The sequence below is a fragment of the Rhynchophorus ferrugineus genome, unplaced genomic scaffold, assembly GCF_030347505.1.
Source record: "Rhynchophorus ferrugineus isolate W39M unplaced genomic scaffold, kcgeb_rfMv2 rfM2, whole genome shotgun sequence".
In the NCBI taxonomy this organism is placed as follows: Eukaryota; Metazoa; Arthropoda; class Insecta; order Coleoptera; family Curculionidae; genus Rhynchophorus; species Rhynchophorus ferrugineus.
In genome coordinates this window covers 15902807-15928022 of record NW_027472581.1, presented here as the reverse complement: position 1 = coordinate 15928022, position 25216 = coordinate 15902807, and the positions used below count along the sequence as shown (strand labels likewise).

The following is a 25216-nucleotide window of genomic DNA, read 5'->3' as shown; positions in this document are numbered from 1 at the left end:
ACATTAACATGTACCGCTTGTCATTACGAAATTTCTACCGAAATATTTTCATGCGCCACCAACAATAGCCGAATCGCTCGCTCGTCGATACGACGAAGCCAAACGCATTGACAAACAAAACGGAACGATTTGAAAGTCTTCCCGTACGAAACGAGCAATTTAATCAGGGGAGGCCCGGTATCGTCGCCGACTTGATTAAAAAGAAAAGATAGAAACCGATCGGCCGGCCGGTCAACGTCGTCTCCGATTATTTGTTTTTAATTTATTCGGGCCGTAATGAAAACGGCCGTGGCACGGTCAATTTCCGATTTCGTTTCTCGAAATTGGGATTAGAATTTCGCATAATGCGCAACCGGCGGCCAATTTAGTAACGTTCGACGTTCGTTTCGGTTTAAAGAAAGCGATCTTATCGACAATCGTAAACAATCGGTTTAGTGGGCGATGAAAAAACAAAACATCGTTTTTGACAGAGTTTAAGTTACATCAAGTCAGTTACGACAGTTTTAATCATTTTTCCAATTTCTGTAATTTATTATTCATTAACTATAATAAGTGATAGGTTGTACTGTAAGCCATATCGCCTTCATATTCCTTTTTTAATTAAACCTTGACAAATTATCACTGGAAATATTGACGCCAAATTCTCGTTGATAATTTAAGATGAGAACAATGCGAAAGATAAAACTCCTAGCGTTAAAATCGATTTGCAACTGTTTAAAATTAGACAAATGAGTTTATATCGTGATTTTACTAAAATCAAAATCTGAACAAATAATTATACATTAAGTATAGTAAGTACACCAGTAGGTCTACAAAAAAATTAACATGGTTCAAAATAGGGGTGTTGGCTACCGAAAAAAATATCGATATTTTACAAAAAAAAAAATGGATATTTTTAGGAAAAAATAAAAATAGTAAAATATTAGTCTTGAAAAAATAGATATTCTTTATAAATATTTAAGAAAATATTGAACCGGCTTCAAAAAATAAATAAGGAACTCAATAAAAATTTAAAAATAATCAAACTTTTTAAAATAAAATATGTACATAATAACGGCTATAATATCTATCGGCTATCGACTACATGTATTTTATATTCTGTTATATACGCATAATTTAGCTTAATACCTACCTAAACCTATTTATATATTTACTAAGTTAATGAAACTTTTTAATTTTTTTAATTATTATTATTTTTATCAATTTTTTATTTTAATTATATTATTTCAATTATTATTTTTTAAATTATTTATTTTTGAAGTCCGTTCAATTTTTTTGTTAAAAATATTTTTTATACCTATTGCAAGTTATTTGCCAGCATACGTTATTTAAAAAAAAAATTCTGTAAATATATTTTAAGAAAACGTTTATATATATGACGCATGGAGATTTAATTTAATAATAATAATTTAAATATGTAAATTAATTTAAATAAGGTGTTTTCATAAAAATAGAAAGGTTGGGCATATATTAATTATATTTTTATTTCATTTTATTCTATAATTTTTGTAATAAAATGTATTATTCGTAAATGAATATTCGTGTTTGTTTAATATTTGTGATTGTCCTAGGCAAGAGTGCGAGATTCGACAAGGAAAATGATCCCAGCCACGCCAGTAACCAGGTTGGGTAAGACCGGATGTCTTCTGGGATGATTTCACTCGCCAATCGGTAGGCTTAATGCTGAGGACCGTGGTTCGGAGCCCACGTTAAGGTGTTTCATGTTAAACATCACAGTTTAATTGCTTGGTAGTCGAAAAAGTAGGGTTTTCAAAATTTTTGACAATCCCAAATTCAAAAATTGAAGTGGAATGTTGTTGTGAATCAACAAGTTGTAGTGTATTACGAGTTTTTAAAACTGAATGACGCCAACTGAACAATTTGAATATTTCTCAATAAACGCGTTTTTAAAGTGAAAAAATGATCATAATAAACGCACCACTTTTTCTGAGACTTATATATAATTCGGAAATATCTCTCCGAGCGCTTTCTTCCTGGTTTGGTATTATCTACAAAGCACGATTCGTACTTTCTCGAAACGTCGAAAGGTACAGAAAAGTAATAGAAAGGTCCACCACCGCCACAATTACCATTCCCCGTGATTGGAAAATGATATTCGCCTCTGACAAGCCACCGCGACTCGAAAGTAAAACTGGATTTAATATATACCGACCAACCGGTCGGTAGATACGACTTTTTTTGCGTTAGTCGAAAAATCCGCGGTCGCTTTCACTTTCTTGGCGATTCGGACGTGGAGCCGACGCGGCGATTCGGCGGATGGTCTCCCTGGCCGTTGCCATTGTTATCCGATTGCTTCAACGCTATTAATTCGACAATTAACTCGATTACTGAGGATGCAAACGTGATGCAAGACTGCGTTAAATAATCATATCTTTCGATTCGTAGCGAACACCTGCGTTTACTAGGAATGAAAAAAGTATTCAATTTTTTGCCCACTCTCGATTTTTTATACTTAGAATTTTCCTTTCATTTTACAATTTATTGCTGTAGAATGCTATAAAATAATTAAATGACCTTATTCTAAGCAGCATCCCAAAAATATCCATATTTGTTGACCAATATATCGATATTTTTGTTAGCATATTTTCCAAAATATTATTTTGATAAAATATCGATCGTTTTAGATTCCCATCGTCCTCCCGTCCTCGTCCTTCCTCCTCCCATCGTCCAAAGAATTTTACGTGAAAAACTGGCGCTGGAGCAAAAAAATGTGGATATATTTTTGAATATTCTAACGATATTTTGATGAACCTCTAAAAAGTACCAAGTACCAAAACACAAGCCGCACCATAGAACTTTCGAATTTTTGTATTTAAAAAATGCTTGCATAAAAATTAGGACTACAACAGTATTACAAAGATATATCGATATTGTTAAGAAGCATCCACCTTTTTTGGGTTGTTCTCCGGTATTTTTTATCGATATATCCACATTTGCTTAAAAATATAGTAGCACTTTGTTGTTCTAAAAAATTAAAAATTAATTTATAGCCCTAATATAAATAAAAAACACTAGCATTTTTATTGGTAACGGAGGAAATTAGTCAAATTGAGTTTGTGAACATATATTAATCCTCGTGAATATCCGTTAGTATACTACTATATAATACTAGTAAAAAACCTAACTATCCAAAAACCTAACTAAAATTTACATATAAATAAAAATAATAATATATTTCAGATGTAACGATATTAACAAATTACTAGGATAAGGTACGTACCCTTTTTCGAAGTAATTATAAAAAAATATGCTTAGACATTTGGACTCGAAAAGAATATAGAATGGTTACTGATACTTTTACAGACAATAATGTACTATTAGATGAAAAATATAAAGATAGTGAAGAAGAATCCAGACATTCAAGGTACATTTAGAGCTCAGTGATGGTATGAAAAAAAAAACAAATCCAGGAAATACGTGTATATAGACAATTGAATATATCAATGGTGTTACTTTCATGTTATCAATATATAATTTTAGTGGCTTATAATTTCATTTTGTAACTTGTAAGTTCTTATGGTCTCCAACTGTGTATATTACTTTGTTGATTCTAGAGGTTTCAGAATAAAGTGTTGCGAGTCATCGTCGATACCCCATATTACGTGTCCAACGAACTGATCCAACGCAATATGCCCCTAGAACGCATAACGAGTGTGATTCAAAGTGCTAGTGTAAAGTGCTCTGAAGGACTATTAGTGTATCCCAATACACACGCCAAACAGTCAAATGTGCGCGATGACAGTGAAGTGCGTAGGCTCAAACGCAAACTGCCCTACGAACTGATTAATAGACACATAGAGTGAGATTTAATAATATCTAAACTAAGTTAGAATAGTCTTTAGAATAAGTTAGAATAGTATCTAGAATAAGATTTAGATTATAAGTTGTACAGTAGATCATTTACAGAAGTGATCTACTAAATGTCAGGATAGTTATATATATCGTATAATAATACTTATTGCCCACGGGCAGATTGTTGACGTTCTAAGAGATTAATTTAAAAAAATCTGATTTTTAATTGCCTTGTATATTGGTGAATTTTCTTATGATCAAATTACAAATTTATTATATCATCTTATGCAGAAGACAAAAAAGCATTCTTTTTCCGCTGTCAGTTCTCATTTCTTCACAGTATTTTCCGATTATTGTATTGTAAATTGTCCTTTCTACTCTACTCTTGAAGCAGCTCTACAATTCAGTTTCCTACGTTCAAACAAATTTTAAATTTGTTTGAATAAAATCTGTTTCTATACAATCAATTTATTTTTAAATATAAAAGAATTTGTGCAAAAAAAGACGCAAAAATCGTGCAGCTGTTCATTAAGAATTCCCTGTCAACTGCCAACGAGGAATTATATTAAAGATTCATCGAACTTTTTGCTCTTCCCTAGACTAGACCGCATCGAGAACAACCTTCACAAGAAATGATAGAGTACTCCAAATAATATTGATTGCAATAAATGGTAGTCAAAGGGTGTCACATATAGAAGATAGGGCGGGTGATATTCGAAAAAGTGATGACGGTGATGACTGAACTTCACACTTCAAAGAACATAACGAACATTTACGTTTATTCTTCGTAAATAATAAAATTAGATTAATTTGAAATTACAAGATCAAAACTACTATCCAACCAACCTAGTAAGACATTAAATAGAACAAAAACAATTTATACATTTACTGAAATCAATATTCCTTTTACCAACACTATTTTCATTGATCGATACTGTAAACTTTTAACCTAGTTTAGTAAATTGTTATAAATTCCTAAGTAAGTTTCAGTTTAATTAATATGACATATAAATTGTTATGGCGAATTTATAGTTCAAAAAAATCTTCAATTTTTTTTTTTGGTTGCAGTATTTTTTTTATTACTCTTCGTGAGTCCACAATCTACCCTATTGGTAATACGTATTTTTTATGTCTATATTATATATACATGGCATGTAGAAAATCACTTCATTAAGCAATCTTCTGTATAAAATATTATCTTAATTAATTAGTCTTATTCTAAAGCTTATTCTAAAGTCTACATATGTCCAGTAATCAGATCAGGTGGTGTTAAACGTTGTAGTCTACGCACTTCACTATCACGTCGCATATTTAGCTGATTAGCGAGTACATTGGGATGCACTGACACTCTTTCGAAGTACTTCACACAAACACGTTGAATTACACTCGTTATAGGTTCTAGAGGAATATCGCGTTGTATCACTTTATTTGAAATATAGTACAGAGCATCAACAATGGCACGCAACACCTTATTTTTGAACCGTTGATATATTAGATATATTAGATTTGCTAGCGGTACCCTATAGTTGGATTCCATATGCCCAAATGGGCTTGAATATAGACTCATACAGCAATACCTTGTTATCTGATGATAACTTGGATTTGCGCCCGATGAGCCAATACATTTGATATAATTTTAGTCCCAGTTGTTTCCGTTTAGAGAGTATGTGCTTCTTCCAGGTTAGGCGTCGATCTAAGTGCATACCAAGATATTTAACATGCTCTGCTTGGGGGAGTTGACTATAATTGATATTCACTGGTGGACATGTTCTTCTACGCAGGGTAAACGTTGTATGAGTGGATTTTGTTTCATTGGCTTTAATACGCCATGTCTTCAACCATAATTGTATTTGCTCCAGGTGGGTTTGTAGGTTTATTGATGCTGTCACTAGATCTTCATGGGGTGCTAAGATTGCTGTATCGTCTGCATATGTTGCCACAGTAGTTATTTTTGTGGTGGGCAGATCAGCCGTATACAGAAGATACAGTACTGGACCCAGTACACTACCGGAACTCCTGAATATATGCGATTTAATTCGCTATGTTCATAGCCTTGATTTACAATAAAATGTCGATCAGTGAGATACGATTTTAGTAACTTAACCTGCAAGCCCGTATGCCATACTTTGTCAAAATCCTGAGATATGCCTAGAAAAGCAGCCGAACAATATCTTTTGGCATTTAAGTCAGTGTTTATTTTGTTTACAAGTCTATGCACTTGTTCTATAGTCCCATGCTTATTGCGAAAGCCAAACTGATGTTCTGGAATAATTTTTCTTTTTTCTATTATATAGTTTAGCTTTTTTATGTATAATTTCTCGAAAACTTTTGAGATTATCGGTAATAAACTTATAGGTGTGTTTCAAGTGTAATTAACTTAATATCGAGATAGATAATACTGTTGATAACATTTAAAGTTAGTCCTATTTTTTATATTGTTTACTCCATAATAATGTTGGTTCTTTTCCAGTTACCAAATAATATGGAAAATTATATTTAATATAATGTGATTGGTTTAATCATACAAGTATGTAACAAGAATTGAACGCCAACAAGACAGAAGAAAAGCTTCTAAACTGAACTCATTACTAAACTATCATATTTTCAATCTTATTAATCCGCATGGATTAATTTTCATTGACAACCTGAAAAAGGAAAGAACATCAACAGCGACTATTACGTAGCGTTAATGGACCGTTTGAAGGACAAAATCGCCGAAACATGGCCGCATTTGAAGAAAAAGAAGGTGCAGATTCACCAAGACAACGCACCGTGTCAAAAATTCATGAATTGGGCTTCAAGTTGCTTCCTCATTCACCGTATTCTCCAGATCTGGCCCCCACCAACTATTTCCTGTTCTTAGATCTCAAGAGATTGCTCGATGGGAAGAAATTTTTGTCGAATGAAGAGGTGATCGACGAAACTTAGGCCTATTTTGAAGCAAAGGACAAATCGTACTATAAAAATGGTATCGAAAAGTTTGAGGGTCGCTATAATCAGTGTATCACCCTTGAAGGGAATTATGTTGAATAAAAAAAAATTGCCAAAAAAATGTGTTTTGCTATGGTAGACCGGAGACTTTTCAATTGATCTGTTATAGTATATTCTTATTATAAATCAAAAATTTTGTGATTTTTATTAGTCATCTAGCCTATTGTGCGAAAGATACTGTCAGTTGACTCAACTTTTAAACTGCTAATTGTAAACGTCCGATAACATTGCCTCGTTCGACTTGGTATTCTACTTTTTATCCAAAACCAGAATACAATTCCCAGCGTTTTCTAGTGTCTCCGTTGAAATAACTAGTTTTTTTTTATTAGCGACTATGTCATTGCTACGCAAGGCATAGCATTAAGCTCTTATTGTTATTTCTATTTTTATAATTTACAAGCAGGATTCAAATGCAGTATGTATTATTTTCAAAAAACACAACAAACACAATGCAATAGTAACAAAAGTGTCAACTTTTGTTTATATTGCATTTTATGTGCACAAAGTTCTTGTTAGAACTTATGGCGGTTATGTTCCCTCGAAAACATCTTAGACAGCTATCTTCCAATTATTACGAATAATAAACATTCTGCACGAAAGTATTACGGGAGATTCTAGATAAGGCGTTTAAGTTGATATTTGAGAGGAAAATTAGCGTTATAAAAACAAATCTACAACAAATTTATTAACCTGGTAATAAAATCCAGTAAAACCTCATTAAAAACTCTAATTTTCATCATAAAAAAGGACGAGATAATGTTCAAGGTCATAATATTCTCCTGTGGATATTTGGTAATTGTATAGCATGCATGCTAGTTTTCATTTACTGGGTTTATTCAAAAGCTATAACAGCAAATAATGATAAGATAGAATAGATTTAATATGAATACTTATTAACAGTTCAATTTAAAGTAATGTTCTACGATTAAAATTTCGCGATGACTTCGAACTTGTTAGTGTGAACTGTTAGTCTTAACTTTAGCTTAAGTAATTTAATTTTATTTTAATTTGGGAAATACATAGTGATGCATGCGCCTTGCGTGTGTTTGGTGCAAGTGCAACTGAACAGTATAATAAATTAATTTGTAAATTAAGACTGTACTAAGTATAACTAATGTAAGATATAATGAATTAAAAGAAAATAAAATTCGTCCAATTTATACCCTTTAACCTCTTGAGTGTCATGTATATTAGAGGAGTATTGTCATGTTACAAGAATACTGTGCTATATACTCTATAAAAACTTCGCGTCATAGATATTTGGTTTTGTCATTTGGATGTGGAAAACTCTCTTTCTTCTCTAGCGTTGCACAATGTAACGTGACATACGGTGTAAGGGCAAAATTGCTTTTGCGTTTGACAACAATATTAGTCTAGCAGATCGTCCAGTTACGAATCTAAAAAAATATTTACTGCACTCCAGAGGTTCTTTGACCGCCACGTGGGAATCACTTGATTTGAACCTCTAAAACTATTTTTGCGTGTCCTTTCACTGTTTCACACATGTTGATACTCTGGTCACCATATATCTCTACTATCATTCTAAGTACACCTGCTGCACTTTTTGTTGCAATTAAAATAAAAAAAGTAACACTGGAAATGGTACTTGTGATAAGGAATCGTGGATACATTTTTTACCATATCAAATTCACATCGCCATTTTGAACAACCGTTTTTCGCTGGCGCTATCATTTATAAAATGGCAGGGTTCAATTTGTAACCTTAGCATTAGTTATAAATACAATAAATTTTTTTTTATACAACATATCCAAAATTGCACGTAACGTTTTCTTCTGACACAATTTTTAAATCTAAAGCCATACATTACATACATTTCCTTTTACAGTTTTCTGATGGGATGACTCTAGTAGTAAGTAGAAGATGAAATATGTCGCAGATGTCAATCAATAAATTTGGGTCATAACTCATTATAACAAATTCATGAATAATTTGTAAGATTTTTTGATTTAGCATGAATATATCTTAAATATACTCAGGATTGCCGAATGGTCTCAAATGTGGAGTATCTGTATTTGTAAGAATATGACTTGGGTGATATTAAAGCTTTACGAACGTTAATTTTTAGGTTCAATCACTGTGGGCCCGATTTATAAAGAAAATTCTGTAACTGTAAGAGTCAAACGACAATATAATGCCCATTAATGGAAACATTATTTACAACATTCTTAGCAATATTGGCAACAAACTATCCCATCCCACAGGCCCATATATATATATATATATATATATATATATATATATATATATATATATATATATATATATATATATATATATATATATATATATACAACAGGCTACTTCAACTACCTGAAAGGGACTATTATTGTGAAAAAACCCTTTGCAAACGAAGGATCTAGTCAAAAGATCAAGACGAAATCCGTGGAATCCTACATGAAACTGAAATGAGACATTCCTCTGAACCCATATTTCATTCATATTCAGACGTTGCACCCTTCGACTTATCACTTGTGTCATCAATGTCATACGTATTAATCGTCCAACAAGATTGACTAAACATACAAGCAAATTGTAACAATACTCCTCAAGATTTAAAAGAAAAATGGTACCAGCAAAGTTGTACACTTATTACATAAGCAAGAATAATTAAACAGAATCATCTTTAATTTAAGACAATATTTTAATTCTTTAAATTTCATGAAATATTGTTCACATAGAGAAGTATATATTATATAGTGTACAAAAGTCTGCAATTAGCTTCGAAACCGTCAATTAGTCACGCTGGTAAACAGTAGACTAACAAAAAAAATGAGAATGTAATTCAAATCCCATATATAATAGATTGTATGCTATAAATAACGAAAATATAAGGAAACAATCGATTTTCCAAAAATAATTTAAGGAAATAAACTAATGAGGTACAGTTAAAACAACTGAACGTTATTAAATAATCATATCAAGGGAATAACGAGAACACCTGAGCTCCATTCGGTCAGAAATTTATTCATGTCTGTCGACCTTTATTAAAAACTGTTGTTTCCTTGAAACGTTTTATTTTAGCTCTTGTTAGATTAATGCCAATTAAAAACAGTAATATCATGGGTATTTTTCAACATATATAATTTATTTTTCGTTGGATAAACAGACTTTATAGTTTTCATTCAAGTTAATTTGAGAAAACACTTAAAAAGTATCAATATTTTCATAATTGATCATCATTATAGCCAAGATACTTTTATACGATTTATTCTTATTGATTCTCGAATCGTTGATATTGATACATATATTTATAAACTTTGATGCTTTTCCGATACTTTGAATCTAAACTCATATAGTGACTCATTGGGGTAGGATATAGAAATATATAAATGTATTTTTGGATAGTACTTAATTTATACGAGGCACATTAGACGTTGTTCATCTATAAATGCAGCAAAACTGATTACCGAATCATTTTCATTATTTGGAATATTTCTTACTTCTTAACCTGGTACAATAATGTACAGTAATGTTCAGCTGCAGTTGGTTCTTAATTAGAAATCTAAAACTAGTAAAACTTAAATTTTGAATCAGTTAGACCAATATTTTTTGAAACCAATATAGTACTACAATTTTCAACTGTAGGGCCATATCAGAGAAGGCAATTTTGCATCAATTCAATCAATCATCATCTCTCAGTTATTAGCATCAGATAGAGATTGAATATCATGTATATTGGTCATTTTTTTCACTTCAAAAAAGCATTTATTGGTCGTTGAACATGACCAAACAGAGCAATTCGAAGCCGCGCTGCATCCATCTGAACAAAGGGAAACCTGAAGACTCTGATGGTCAGTACGATAGGTGTGGCAGAAACTCCATTTAACCTTTTTTAAGAAACAATAGGTCATTAAATTTGATTAATTAAAACCGGTAGCCATCTACAGTAACAGTTCCATTCAGTTCTGACAGATCATAATACACTACACTTTGCCATTGATGTTATTTCGCTCTGGTGTCGATGTGGATGGCTCTCCTATACCATCCCCTGACTTTCCATACCATACACCATAACCTGCCACAATAGGGCATAAAAACGTTTAGTCTAGCAAGGAACGAAACAGCGATATTGAAAGGATTTGTGTCAGCCGTTTCTCCTATTTTGAGTTGGGTTTTCATCTTAGCCGACCATTATAGTTGATATTAAAATCACCAGTTTTAAATATTAGCTTTTTGGCAGACTTTAATATTCATGATGGTTCATTCATGAACTGATCAAAGTACATACAAGCATCTAATAAAACGCTGATGTTAGTGCTGCATTACTTCTTTACTCCCGCCACCACTGACAACTGGCCGCAATCGTTCTAGCTTTATATATTTAATTATGTATTTTTTTGATGATATTATATTTTCATACTTATTAAATATGTCTGTAATTGTAAATGTTAACTCAAATGCATACAAGCAAAGTAGTCAATGAGCAGATCAGGAAGATCTCAACTGCGAAAAGAAACTCCACAGCTACCCACATATTAAATATTTAGTTAATCAAAACTTGGTGAAATTGTTTAGTTATGTGATGTGTAGAGAAGAAAAAAATATATAAAATCTACGGAACTGATTGAAAACATAGTGAGTGGTCAAAAAGTGTACGAAAATGAAAATTTTACTCCCTTATCATCATTAACGACTTATTTCATCATCATTATCATTCTAATAGTTTTTAAAACATAGTAGAGCTTCAAAATATCTTCGAAATCGTTTTCCATGAAAAAAATTTCATAACTTGATGTATTATGTACGCGTCTAGGAATTGAGATGGTCACGGATACAGGAGACATTACTCTACAACATCTCCAGATTTGGCGCATGCGAATTCTGCTGCATAGAATAAACGTTAGAAAAGAATAAACTATATTGTCTTCCTTTTCTAATGGCGGTACATACTTTTCGAGTTGATCGGTACGGTCCATCAGATCAAAACAACAACAAAAATCTAGAATATTAAATTTTGTGTTACATTAATAATTCTATAATAATAATAATTAAATTGTTGTGTTATTTTTGGTGGTCTAACATACATTGTTTTTAAAATATGGAAGAACAAGGACATGTACAGAATGTGAGGTGAGGAAAAATAACATCCAAATAGTATCGATTTTATTTATGTGGGAATTTTAGTTAAATAGCTAAATTTATAACACACCATTTTCAACGATCTAGAATAGCTATCAACATATGCCAAAATTTAATGATAACAACAACAGAGAAGAAAATGAATCTTGTTGTGTTAGAAGTAGTCAAGTCATTAATGAGGTTTGTCCATCTAGAATACTAGCAAAAATTATAGTAACTGCTAATAACTAGACATTTATTATAAACATAATATATTTTAGTAATGATTTAAAATTTATTTTATAGGTAAAATGTGGGAAAGGAATATAGGGAAGAAGAAATTAGACAGCATTTTGCTAAGATGTAAGAACACTGTGCAGTGATACTTTGAAATGATTAAATTTGATAACAAAAGTAGACCTGGATCAAATAAACAAAATATAAAACTATCACTGACACCCTAATGATCCAATGACAAGGAAAATACAATTATCATATAAGAGTATAGGTAAATAAATTATATTTTTGTAAAAATAATGATGTACCATTCGTTTTAGGCTAGTAATTGTACAATATGTTAATCGAAAGCTCTAGGTAGTCAATTCATCAATGGGGTTTGCGGATCAAGAATAGTAGCGATAATATTTGGAGATTTTTAGGATAACTTTTGCTGCTTTCTTATATAGTGGTGACTTTTCTGTTTAGTTTTAGCTATATTGGCTGTGATTGATCTAAACGATTTTGGTCTTTTTTATGGTAATATCAATTTATGTGATTCTTGGAGTTATTCTTAATTGTTCAAATATGTAAATGTATTTAAATATGGTGTTTATATAAAAATATAAAGGCAGAGAGAAATTTCATTTTATTCAATAAAATGTGTTATTTTAAAAAAGTTTCAATGTATATGTCTCTTCTTATATATAGTTTCAACATTAAAACAATTATTTAAATCAGTGTATTTTTATTTATAAAAAATAATGATGATTTGTAACATTATGTTTTTATAAAAATAGAATAGCTGGACATATATTAATTATATTTTTATTAATTCGTTTCATTCAATGCTTTTTTAAATAAAATGTGTTATTTCCAAAATTTTACCATTTTTATTTATCTGCTTAATATATTCGACATTAAATCGAATAATCACCACTAAAAAAAGTAAATAAAGCTGTATATACGCCTGCGTCAAACTCGGATTATTTTCTGTTATAAAATTAAATGAGATGTGGAGTAACGTATCCTCATGGATACTATCAGAATATTTTCGGATTCCTATCGAAGAATACTCCAGAACCACGTTAACGCACTACTAAATGTGCATAATATCATTAGCCATCACAGACGGAAGAAACCATCTGATCTTACTAATCTCTGAACACTAAGTGATTCAGTAAAAAATATCTAGCTGCAGTTAATTGTTAGTATATTAAGACAGTATGTTAATTGTACACTAGTTTGAATAAATAAGAAGAAAACTTGATGTATAACTTCAAACATAATTCACAGCTTTACATCAAGAAGTGATCCTACTAAAATATTATTTGCAATATGGTGTCACCATTACGGCGCTGCGGGCTCATCCAACTATCATCCATCAACATCCATACCTTATAAGATCATTAAAAAAAAATCAACGACAACCAGGCACATACTCTACAATCTTGGATTATATTCTAAGAATATATACTTCAGTGAGTTTCAATGATATGGCGTGACTGATTTTAAGAATCTATACAAACAATTAGAAAAAACGAAAAAATTCTGATGAAAAAAATTAAATTAAACCATCTCTTTTAGTACTGAAATATTTGTTAAAAGCAAAATGCCTTTTAATTTAAATTGTAAGATTATTTAATAGGTAGTACTAATGCTTGTAGGCGTTTAAATAAAAACATGCTGAATTAAGTAATATGGTAAAAGTCAGTTATTCTTGAGTTGTATAATCTTTCATACTTGCTTAACAACATTGAATATTAATTACCGAACACGTTGTTATTCATCCTATTTATATTTTGTAATGCATCAAAGCAGTTGGATAAATCAATTTAGCATCGGCTTGGTTCTCGCTTGAAGAAATGTTCATTGATATTTTATTTAATTTTTTGTTGTTGTTACAGATTCCTTCAAGCCGCAATCGGTTTTTAATATTACAAAATTATTACGTGGCAATTTGCAACATTAACCCGACGAAAGAAAATTATAAATCTTGGTTTCACTGGATCAGACGAACGGTTTATTTTTATCAAACACAATAATTTATTGTAGCTGCTTTATAACTAACAAAATCAACAAGCATTAATCATTTAAGGTTTAACATAATAACGTCCAGTTAAATTTTTCTGCTAGCACTTAAGCGTGTCACAGTTTACTTGATAACTGGGCCATTATTTTTTTCAAAAATGATTGATAATATTGCTTGCCAACAGCCAAGAGCCAACAATAGATTAGATCGAAGAGAAATTTTCTGTTTGGTTTAAATTGTAATTATTCACTGTTCTAAGATACGTACGTTATAAAACGACATAACTACCATCGACTGTTAGACCGTGAGAACCAACGCTCAAAGAATAGCTGTCTTTAGATGTTTGGCTGTAATGTTGATGAATGTAATGCTGCTTTAGATGTCAGGCTTATAAATTAATTTTAAAGGATTTAAAACAGATGGTCTTATTTAAATTGCATAGGGTATATTTGTGACCAACTTCATGTTGAAGCCTCACAGAGAGGCTTCAGTTTTCGGTATGTGTCATTTAGTCGAAGATACTACGAATTAATAACTTTCCTAGCATCTGGAAAGTAGCTAAGATATTAATGATTCTTAAACCAGGAAAAATACTAGAAGATGTGACCTCCTACCGGCCTATAAGTTTATTACCGATAATCTTGAAAGTTTTCGAGAAACTATATAGAAAGAAGCTAAACTATATAATAGAAAAAAGAAAAATTATTCCAGAACATCGGTTTGGGTTTCGCAATAAGCATGGGACTATAGAACAAATGCATAGACTTGTAAACAAAATAAACACTGACCTAAATGCCAAAATATATTGTTCGGCTGCTTTTCTAGATATATCTTAGGCTTTTGACAAAGTATGGCATACGGGCTTGCAGGTTAAACTAAAGAAACTTCTCTCTCATCCAGACTATCAGTTACTAAAATCGTATCTCATTAATAGACATTTTATTGTAAATCAAGGCGATGAACATACCGAATTAAATCCCATATAATCAGGAGTTCCACAAGATAGTGTACTGGGCTCAGTACTGTATCTTCTGTACACGGCCGATCTGCCCACCACAAAAATAACTACTGTGGCAACATACGCAGACAACACAGTAATATTAGCATCCCATGAAGATCCAGTCACAGCATCAATAAAGCTACAAACCCACCTGGATCAAATACAATTATGGTTGAAGACATGGCGCATTAAAGCCAATGAAACAAAATCTACGCATGTAACGTTTACCCTGCGTAGAAGAACATGTCCACCAGTGAATATCAATCATCGTCAACTTGGTATGCACTTAGATCGACGCCTAACCTGGAAGAAGCATATACTCTCTAAACGAAAACAACTTGGACTTAAATTATATCAAATGTATTGGCTCATCGAGCGCAAATTCAAGTTATCATTAGATTACAAGGTATTGCTGTATGAGTCTATAATCAAGCTTATTTGGTCATATGGAATCCAACTATGGGGTACCACTAGCAAATCTAATATATCCATTATTCAACAGTTCCAAAATTAAGTGTTGCGTGCCATTGTTAATGCTCCGTACTATATTACAAATAAAGTGATACAACGCGATATTCCTCTTGAACCTATAACTAGTGTAATTCAACGTGTTTGCGTGAATTACTTCGAAAGAATGTCCGTGCATCTCAACATACTCGCTAACCAGCTAAATATGGGACGTGATAGTGAAGTGCGTAGACTAAAACGTTTAACACCACCTGATCTGATTACTGGACATATGTAGACTTTAGAATAAGCTTTAGAATAAGAGTAATTAATTAAGATAATATTTTATACAGGAGATCGCTTAATGAAGTGATTTTCTACATGCCATGTATATATAATGTAGACATAAGAAATACTTATTGCCTATAGGGCAGATTGTGGAATCACAAAGAGTATAAAAAAAATTCGTCGAAGCGCGAAGAAACATTTTTTCGATGCGTCGAAAATGTCTGAATTTGTATTGAGTAAATCGCATTTACGGGAAGCTTTACTTTTTTACTTAAAATTAAAGAAAAAGATGGTTAGAAGTCATCAAATGATGTGTGAAGCTTATGGCAATCATGCTCCATCGATTTCAAAACGTTAATACTAGTTTGGACATTTCGAAAATGGTTATTTTGACACCGAAGATAGATAGCGTTCTCGACAGCCAAAAAAATCAAAGAGGAGGATTTACCGAAAGGCATTACTTGATGAAATCATCAATGAAAAGCCGAGCACTGCGCGGAAACGGTAGGAATACGAACAAAGACACAACAGCTTTATTCTCCAACATGACAATGCTCGCTAATCACATGTTGCAAAACCTATGAAAACTTACTTAGAAACATTAAACTGGGAAGTGCTACCCTAACCACCGTGTTGTCCAAACCTTCTTCCTTCCCATTACTACTTCTTGCGACATATGAGTCATGACTTGTCTGAGCAGCACTTCACTGCTTATGAATATGCCACAAAATTGGTCGATTACTGGATACCTTCAAAATATTAATCGCTATTCCGAAATGGAATCAGTAAATTGCCTGAAAGATGGGAAAAAGTAGCGGTATCGCTAGCTAATATACTTTGAATAAAGTGCATTGTACCGATTTTTCACAATAAAGCTTCAAATAAAAACATTTAAGACTAATTTATAGGCCTAATATTTTCGAAATAGTAGAAAGTATTTTGTGTATTGGCCAGATATGCTTCTGTTTACAAAAATATTGCTCAAACTAACAATTTTTTATTACATTTTAGTCCAATTTTTACCCATATTTTTTTAGGGACTATCCCAGGAAATATTCAGTTTAATGTATCTTGATTAATGGCATGATTGAGATAGTTTCTTCTTCTCTGATTTTATACAAAATAATTATAAATATTGGCAAACTCGCGACTATCACAGAAACAGTAGGCAGATAGCCATATCCTTAAGGCAAATAAAGACTTGGCCATGGTAATATTTTGACAAATAACTTATATTAGGTGATTGCATTCATTCTATTAATTTACTAAGAAAAACTGGTACAACATCTATTAATCAAAGTATTTCCATCATTTTTTACAAATTTTGTTTATTTCTGGCAACATGGTGATTCCACGTTGCAAGAACGATGTTGATTTGGCGAAGATCCAATCATAGACCCGTTTTGTACATTTTTGCATTTCAGAATCGTGTACTAGTCAAGGTATATTGCATCGATCTGACCAAAAAGTAATTAGAAAGCACTATATCTGTTGAATACAGAGAGAGTGACATTCGAGCCTATTCGAGCTGCAACAAGCAAGTCTACTGTCAATTTTGTACACAATTATGTACTATCATGCAAGAAGATGACTTTGAGTCTTTGAGTGAGACGTTTGAGTCTAATGTTCTACAGACATTTGCAGTTTCAACACAGTTTCATTACATTTTACATTTTAGCAGATCATAATTCACTACACCTTGCAGATCCTACCTACAATATTCTGCTTCATCGTCGATGCGGATGGCTCCCCTGGACTAACCCATACATATTTGGGCTTGGGATTGTCCCTTTAGATCCACTTTCCACCGCAAGTCACAATACATCACTGGAAACTCTTATTCTCTTACCTCATAACCTACGAGACTACAATATTTACAAAAACCGAATAGGTATTTCCGTCTGTTTTTCATCCTTTTGTCAACTGTTTTTGATTTTGAATGAAGATTTTGAGTTGGATTTTCATCTAATAGATCTTGATTTTCATTGTTTTAGACCTTTTTGGTTGTCCAGGGCATTTTTTGTCATGAACATGAAAATTACCACTTTCCAATAATTCAAAATTGGTATTTTAAATTCGCACATTCACTAATAGATATCGCTGATCAAAATACATGCAAAAACCTAATTGTAAAAAATAATATATATAAAATATTTTTTTTAATGAACTGATTCGGTGCTTATGGACTGTAGTTAGTAACTGAGCAATTTCTATTTAACATGGATAATTGGATTTGATAATTTATGTGATAATTTGTTGGATTTTAACGTGAAATGTATTAATTATACACAATAACAATTATGAGCGTGTACAAACAACACAACAACTGTACAACAAATAAAGCGTAAGCAAATAGCAGAAAATTTTCATCATATCTTCAAGAAAATGTTCAGTAAGCTGAATAAAATTAATTGCACATTTGTCACTTCGGAGGAATTGAGTAAATTTATTCACATAAAAAGAATTTCACTAGGAAAGGAACTAAGTTAGTCCTGAAAAGTATTAATACTTTAGAACTTTGGGAACAATGAAGTCTAAAATCAAGAAATGCAATTAAGAGCATGGCAGGAAACAAGACAGCCTTATTTTCCATAATGACAACGATGATGCTGAGAGACTGGCTGTTAAAAAAAAAGTTAGAATGAATCCACCTGATTACCACTTGTTCTAGTTTCTGTAAAACTATCTATAAAACTGGCTGTTAAATTTAATTGGTTCAGTTTTTCCCCCATAATAACTACACCTTCCTACAGTGATGTCATTCTACAGAAAAGTGGCGAATGGCCATCAATCAAAATAGCACACATGTTTGCAAATTAACCATATGAAAAAGTAGTTATTTTATAATTTTTGTAAAGATAAATCATGATTTTTAATCTTATAATTTTTGTATATTTTAATTCAAACGCCAGTTGTGAAAATATAAAGTAGTTCAAAAACGTTAATTGCTGTAATTATCAATTTCCTTTAAAGATGTCCGCTTTTTAAAGAACAGTTTAATTTGCTCGAATATCTCGTAATGGTTGTAGGAAAAGCCCAAAGGTTTCTAAAAACCTGTCTGGTGCGAAATGCTGCCACACCTGCATGTCCTCATATTTTATAGTAGAAATTGCATATTTTACCGTTATTTTATTATGTGTTATCATATTACGTATTGTGTGTATAGCATGTTTGTCTCCCCTATATAGAGAGAGTTACTTTTAATTTGAAGAAAATTCGCATTGAATCCTTAATAGGTTAATTGAAAAGTCCCCGGCCTAACCATACGTGGCGCTACTAGAATTAAATCCATATGTTTTTTAGTTAGCCCTAACCCTCAAAAAATGCGTGTATAAATTTGACAGCTGTCGGATCATTAGTTTGTGAATTATAGCACTTTGAGTTAAACAACATTTGTAATTGTAAAAGAAATGGATAAAAAGGAATTTCGAAAATACAGTTGAAGCAAAAACTTGGCTTGATGCCGAGTTTCCGGGCGAGAGGTTGTTACCGACGAAAACATTTAAAAACTCCACAAAATGATTTTGAATGGCAGTATACTCAAACAAGAAGAAGCTTACTCTACAATAAAAGAATCTAAAGCTGGTGTACCACAAGGAAGTGTACTGGAACCAATGATTTATCTACTCTATATTTATGATATACCACAAACGGAAAATATTACGAAGGCTGATGATACTGCGATTATAGCTGTCGGAGACAATAGTGAAGAAGCCTCACGAATATTACAACAGGCAAGTGACAATATAAATAATTGGACACAAGCTTGGAAAATAAGAATTAATGAAAGTAAATCTGTACATGTGCAGTTCACCTATAAATAGACCGTACAAGCACCCATAATATTAAATAATACCATCATTCCAAATAGCAACAACGCTAAATATCTCGGAATGAATCTCGATACAAAACTTCGCTGGAAGGAACATATAAAGAAGAAAAGAAAAGAACTGGAATTGAAATATAGGAAAATGTACTGGCTAATTGGAAAAAAATCACAATTATCAGTACATAATAAATTGCTATTATATAAGCAAATATTGAAACTTATATGGACATATGGAGTTCAATTATGGGGATGTTCTGCAAAGAGTAAACAAAATTCAGAACAAAGTCCTGAGAGGTATTGTGGGTGCACCCAAATACTATAGGACTGATTACCTACATCGAGACCTTCAGATACCCACAGTTAGTCAAGAAATCAAGAGAATCGTAAGGGGGCATGAGGAAAGACTCGATTCTGACACGAATATTGAAATATTACAACTATTGGATACCGCCAGAACAGGACACAGACTCAAAAGAATCAAACCATCTGATCATGTGTAGTGTTGTGTAGTGAGGTGTATATATTAAAAAATTCAGCAGTGACATGTATAAACATTATTTCAGCAGAGACTGAGATAGGGCCGATGGGTCCTCCTAGTTATATACCTAGATTTAAGCTATCATAAAGACAAATTGCAGGTTAGACGGAAACGACTAGTAACAATATATTAATTAAATAATAAAATATAATGTTGACTCTATTCCAGATTAAATTTATGAAAGTATACAGTCAATATAAATATTATTTAACACAATCATTTCAGAGAAAAATATCGACTTGAGTCGACTTTGACGCTTATAAGTCATCCCTTCCTATACTGCTAGGAAATATAAAGTGATTTAAATATAGCCCATGAAGAAGTCTAATGGAACTTTGAAGCATTTAAAAAAATGTCATTTTTAAAAGCTTAATAATAAAATTAAGTAATATTTATTATTTCAATGTATATATTTCGACAAGACATGAATATTGAGTGTAAAGGGAAACAAAGTTGATGGAAAAAGGTAAACAACAACGTTAATTTTGTCACTTATAATGTTGTTTAATAAATCATTGCGGATATTGATGGTATTCATGGTGGAAACAGACATGGCTTTTTGCCTGGAGCTGAGTCAATGTTTTAACACTTGTTAAATATAAATTAAATGTTTGTGTTTTATGTAATTTACATAATTTTTTAGAAACAAGTCGGAAAAAAGTTACTATAGAAAGAAACATTGTCTACAAAAAGACCTTCCTTTCGAATAAACTCAGAAGAGAAACTTGAACAGTGAGTTGTTCTAGAAGTTCTAGAAGATGAGTAAGGGTAACTCTAAAAAATCATATTTTAATTTGTAAAATATCTATATGCGTAAATATTTCTGGAATTATTTAGAATATATTTTAATATTTAACTGTAGTTTAAGTCCTTTGGAAATATATGCATACGATGTACTACAATGTTAATATAAATTATATTTGATAACGTTATTTTTGTTTAATTTTTTTTACTTACATTAGTATTTTGTTATGTCAAAATTAATATAAACAAAAACTTATATTTAATGTGGCAATGTTGCATTATAAATTTTAATGACGTGCATTGGCTGTTTTATTGGAAGGACTATATTGATGTATTTATCCTGTACTCGCGTTGCTTAAGACTTGGTCCAAGTACAAAAGAAAACTAGTTCTACATTAATTTATAATTAAGATTGTACTAAGCGTATGTAATAAAAAATTGTTAAAAAATGAAAATTTCCTCTTCTGGAGTAGATATAACATATCAAGCACCACTCTACTCGAATTTTCAGGCATCTACACCAACTCTGATGGAATCTAACAGAAAACAACAAGTCTTGGGAGTTGAAAAAATAGTATTATCAGGGCCTTAACACCACTAACATCAACAGGCGCAACTTAAGCTTATTCTCGCGTCTCGAAATTGGTCACTGCAAACTGACCTATGACTTTCTCATTAAGGGAAGAAGTTCACTACTGTGCGTCGGATGTGGTTCCTCACTCTCAACCAAACACATCCTAAACGAAAGCCAAAGATACATCTCGTAAAAACGGTAAAAACCTGGGAGAGACGATGGACCAGTGTCTTAGGCTGGAGAAATATAATAGTGCGCATCTATTTAGTATCATGCATTTTCGTTCGTACCTAATTTTTTGTATACTCTATCCTTATCACTGTCATGACCATTATACTATAGCATTCAAATATGCATGCATCTGTATGCTTTTACATATTTTTCTTGTCATTTTACAACATACTTGTAATAACATTGTATAACATATTTTAACCGATAACTGATACTGTAAATGTGTTCTATATCTGTAAATAGACCCTAAATAGTACTGGAGGCTGACGGGTCTATAATAAACAAATAAATAAATAAATAATAAGTTGTCAAACATTCTATTGAATAATGTAATGTAATTAATCATAAAATGTATTTCATTCAAACCAAAAAGCTGTGATTTTCTTATCGAACAACCCAATTTGATAAAATACTTCATTACAATTCTCAATCCAAATCTTGTAAATCATTCCGTCAATACAATAAAGACATAAATATATTACTTTATGATTCTGAAAACATATTTAAGATGACGCACTCAACGTTATTTTCTTCCTCATTATTTTATAATAGGTCGCGTCAGATTGGCCATTGTTGAGAATATTCGGTACACGATCTGCATCACCACCAACCAACAAAACGTAATGATATTAGGTCAACAGCATGAATGAACCTTAAATAACGACCGTTACGTATACGTTAGGGTCGCAAACCCACGCTAAAGCATAATTGAAATTGATTATCAAGGATATGCATTAACTAAAACTGTCTGTTAAACTCTCGGGTTGCCTGTCTAAAAAATGTCCATTTTATATTTGATTTTGCTTAGTGTCATCAAGAACAACAGTCATATTTTCGGGTAAATTCTTATTCCTAATTCCATTTAATTTATAGTGACTCACTATTAACGATAAATTTATAGCAAATAATTATACTGTACTTGTAAATGCGTCATACGACACAATTAAGACAATTCTTATCAGTTAAATTAATTAAACAGTAATAAAAAGTTACTAAATTTAAATTTTCGTCAAAAGAAACAATGGTATATTTTTAACGATAGCTTTCGTAAAGAATATGCAGAATAATAATTGATAAAATTATTAGGTTATTGCATTTTGATCAGCAACATCAAATGATGAAAATACGAACCTAACCTTTTCTACATAAAATAACAATTTTTTATCGTATAATTTGAATAAGTCTGCTGATGATGCTGGACCGTCATATCCCAACTGTCGGTTTTGGCTTCAACGATTTAAAAGTGTTGATTTTGATGTCAATGACAAAAAATGGCCTAGAAGTCCAAGCAAGTTCGAATACAATGGTTTGCAAGACTTATTAGACGATAACCCAGCTCAAACTCTTAAAGAACATTCAGACATCGTAGCACTTAATGATTCAACTATTTTCTGTTAGTGCAATCCAAAAAAGTGGGATTACTACCGCATGAATTGAATGAAAATGCCAACGATGAAAATTAGATTTGTTATGATAGTCCCAAGAGCAAGAAGTCATGGGTTAGTCCAGAAGGACCATCAACATCGACACAGAAGCGGAATTCATAGCTATAAACATATCTTATTTTGCATATAGTGGGAAATCAGTAAGATCTAGTGTATTAACAACTGCTAAAATCGAAACTATTACAAATGTCTACCGACATCAAGTGAGCACTGTAAGCGACGTACTATTATTTAAAAAAAGTCACGTACACCCAGCGTACCTATCAGACGTAGCACTTTCCGATTACCACTTGTTCAGAATGATACAGCATGGCTCAGTTGGCACACGGCTTCGAAATACAAAGATTCCTCAAAAAGAAGCCTTAGAGCAGTTCTACTTAGTTCTACTTACTACTTGCTAAGAAAATTACAACTCTGAATTGGTTCATCGCAAAATAAAATTTGAAGACATACTGTTCGGACAACAAGCTGGCGTTACCAAATTCCGTTGCTTTTTGTATCTTGAGCAAATTATTGGACCAAAAAGAGTTAGCCGAAATGCAGATTCTACTCACAAGCGAAAATGTACAAAGAGCAGCATCATTGGGTGAAAGAAGAGGATTTAATGTGTACCAGTGAGCACACACACATAATTACCTAAATTGTAAAGAAAGCGTGTCGTCCTATGAGAAAGAGGAACTCATTTTCAGATTCATCACACTCAAAAATATAAAGATTTTGGCAGACAATCTAAACTATCTTGCAGACCTGTGTAATCTATCCAGCTATAAAAAATGTTAAATCTTCAAGACCATAAAGTGAAATAACTTTTGATTGAGTATACGAATGACGCTATCTTTATATCAAGAATATGGAAGGGGCCGTCATTTTTCAAACGCCTTGTGGAGCGACTTCATTGAATAAGTAGCACTGGAGATATGCGATTTTGAAGTAAAACCAATATTACTTTTCTGAAAAAATCACCTTATATATTGATGTTAGAGATATATTTATGTTTAGAAATAATTTCAATTTTAACTTATTTTTATCCTGTAATGTAATATATGTAAAAATAAAGTCAATTTTAAAATAAATTCTACTAATATTCCAAAACAATAGCATATTTGTAATAACATTTATGAACATTTGACAATAACGTTTTATAATTTATATAAGATTTATTTAATTGCATTTTGCAATGAATGTAACATATTAACATATATGGGTGATCAACTTAAATGATTAGAGTTATAAAAAAACATACCTGTATTTCATCTAAAGGAACAATTTTTGCTATTTCTACAAAAGAGCTTTTATCCACTAAAAGCCATACTCCCACTCCTAGAACTATTGTTGCTACAACCTGAAATGAATAAAATTTAAACATTATTACTGTATATTTAAAAGATTCTGAAAAAAATGCACGTTATAAAGTATATTGTATTATTCTAAGCTACAACAATTTAATCCATTAGCATTCAGATATCTGAAAAAAGGTCACAAATCGTACAACAAAAATAGTATCGAAAAGTTGGAGGGTCGCTGTATAATCAGCGTATCACCCTTGAAGGCAATTATATTGAACAAAAAAAATAATTTTGCAAAAAAATTTGGTTTACTATGATAGGCCGGGGACTTTTCAATTGACCTGTTATTTCCCCCAATTATTTTAGTTCTAATATAGTTTAATTTGTGTAGTTCAATAGTTAGCGATTATAAACAAAATTTTTCAAATAAATAACACCTATTTACGTTATACAAGAAAGACAGAATCACATTTAAACTGCAGTGGTCTAGTTTTGAACAGCGTTTTGAAGAAATTATAGAGATGGAAAGTATTTCCAAGAACATAAGTAATTCTCATGTTTACTGTTACGGCAAATATTTACCATTTATTCTGAATTCTGAAAATATATCAGGCTGTTGATTCGCTTCCTTAAAGGCAATGACCAGACATTCTTTGAACGCGGAAAGAGTTTTCCAGAAACATGTTTGGTCTTGTGATAATAC

The 25216-nt window shown here is 31.7% G+C and overlaps 1 protein-coding gene across 1 annotated transcript in view; it reads right to left on the bottom strand.

Annotated features, from left to right (window-relative positions):
* The window catches only part of Tsp66E (Tetraspanin 66E), a 64404-nt gene that overhangs the window by 19774 nt on the left and 19414 nt on the right, over positions 1–25216 (bottom strand). The window contains exon 3 of the mRNA XM_076393999.1: positions 24471–24569. Coding sequence (XP_076250114.1) covers positions 24471–24569 — 99 coding nt within the window. The remainder of the gene's footprint in view (positions 1–24470; positions 24570–25216) is intronic.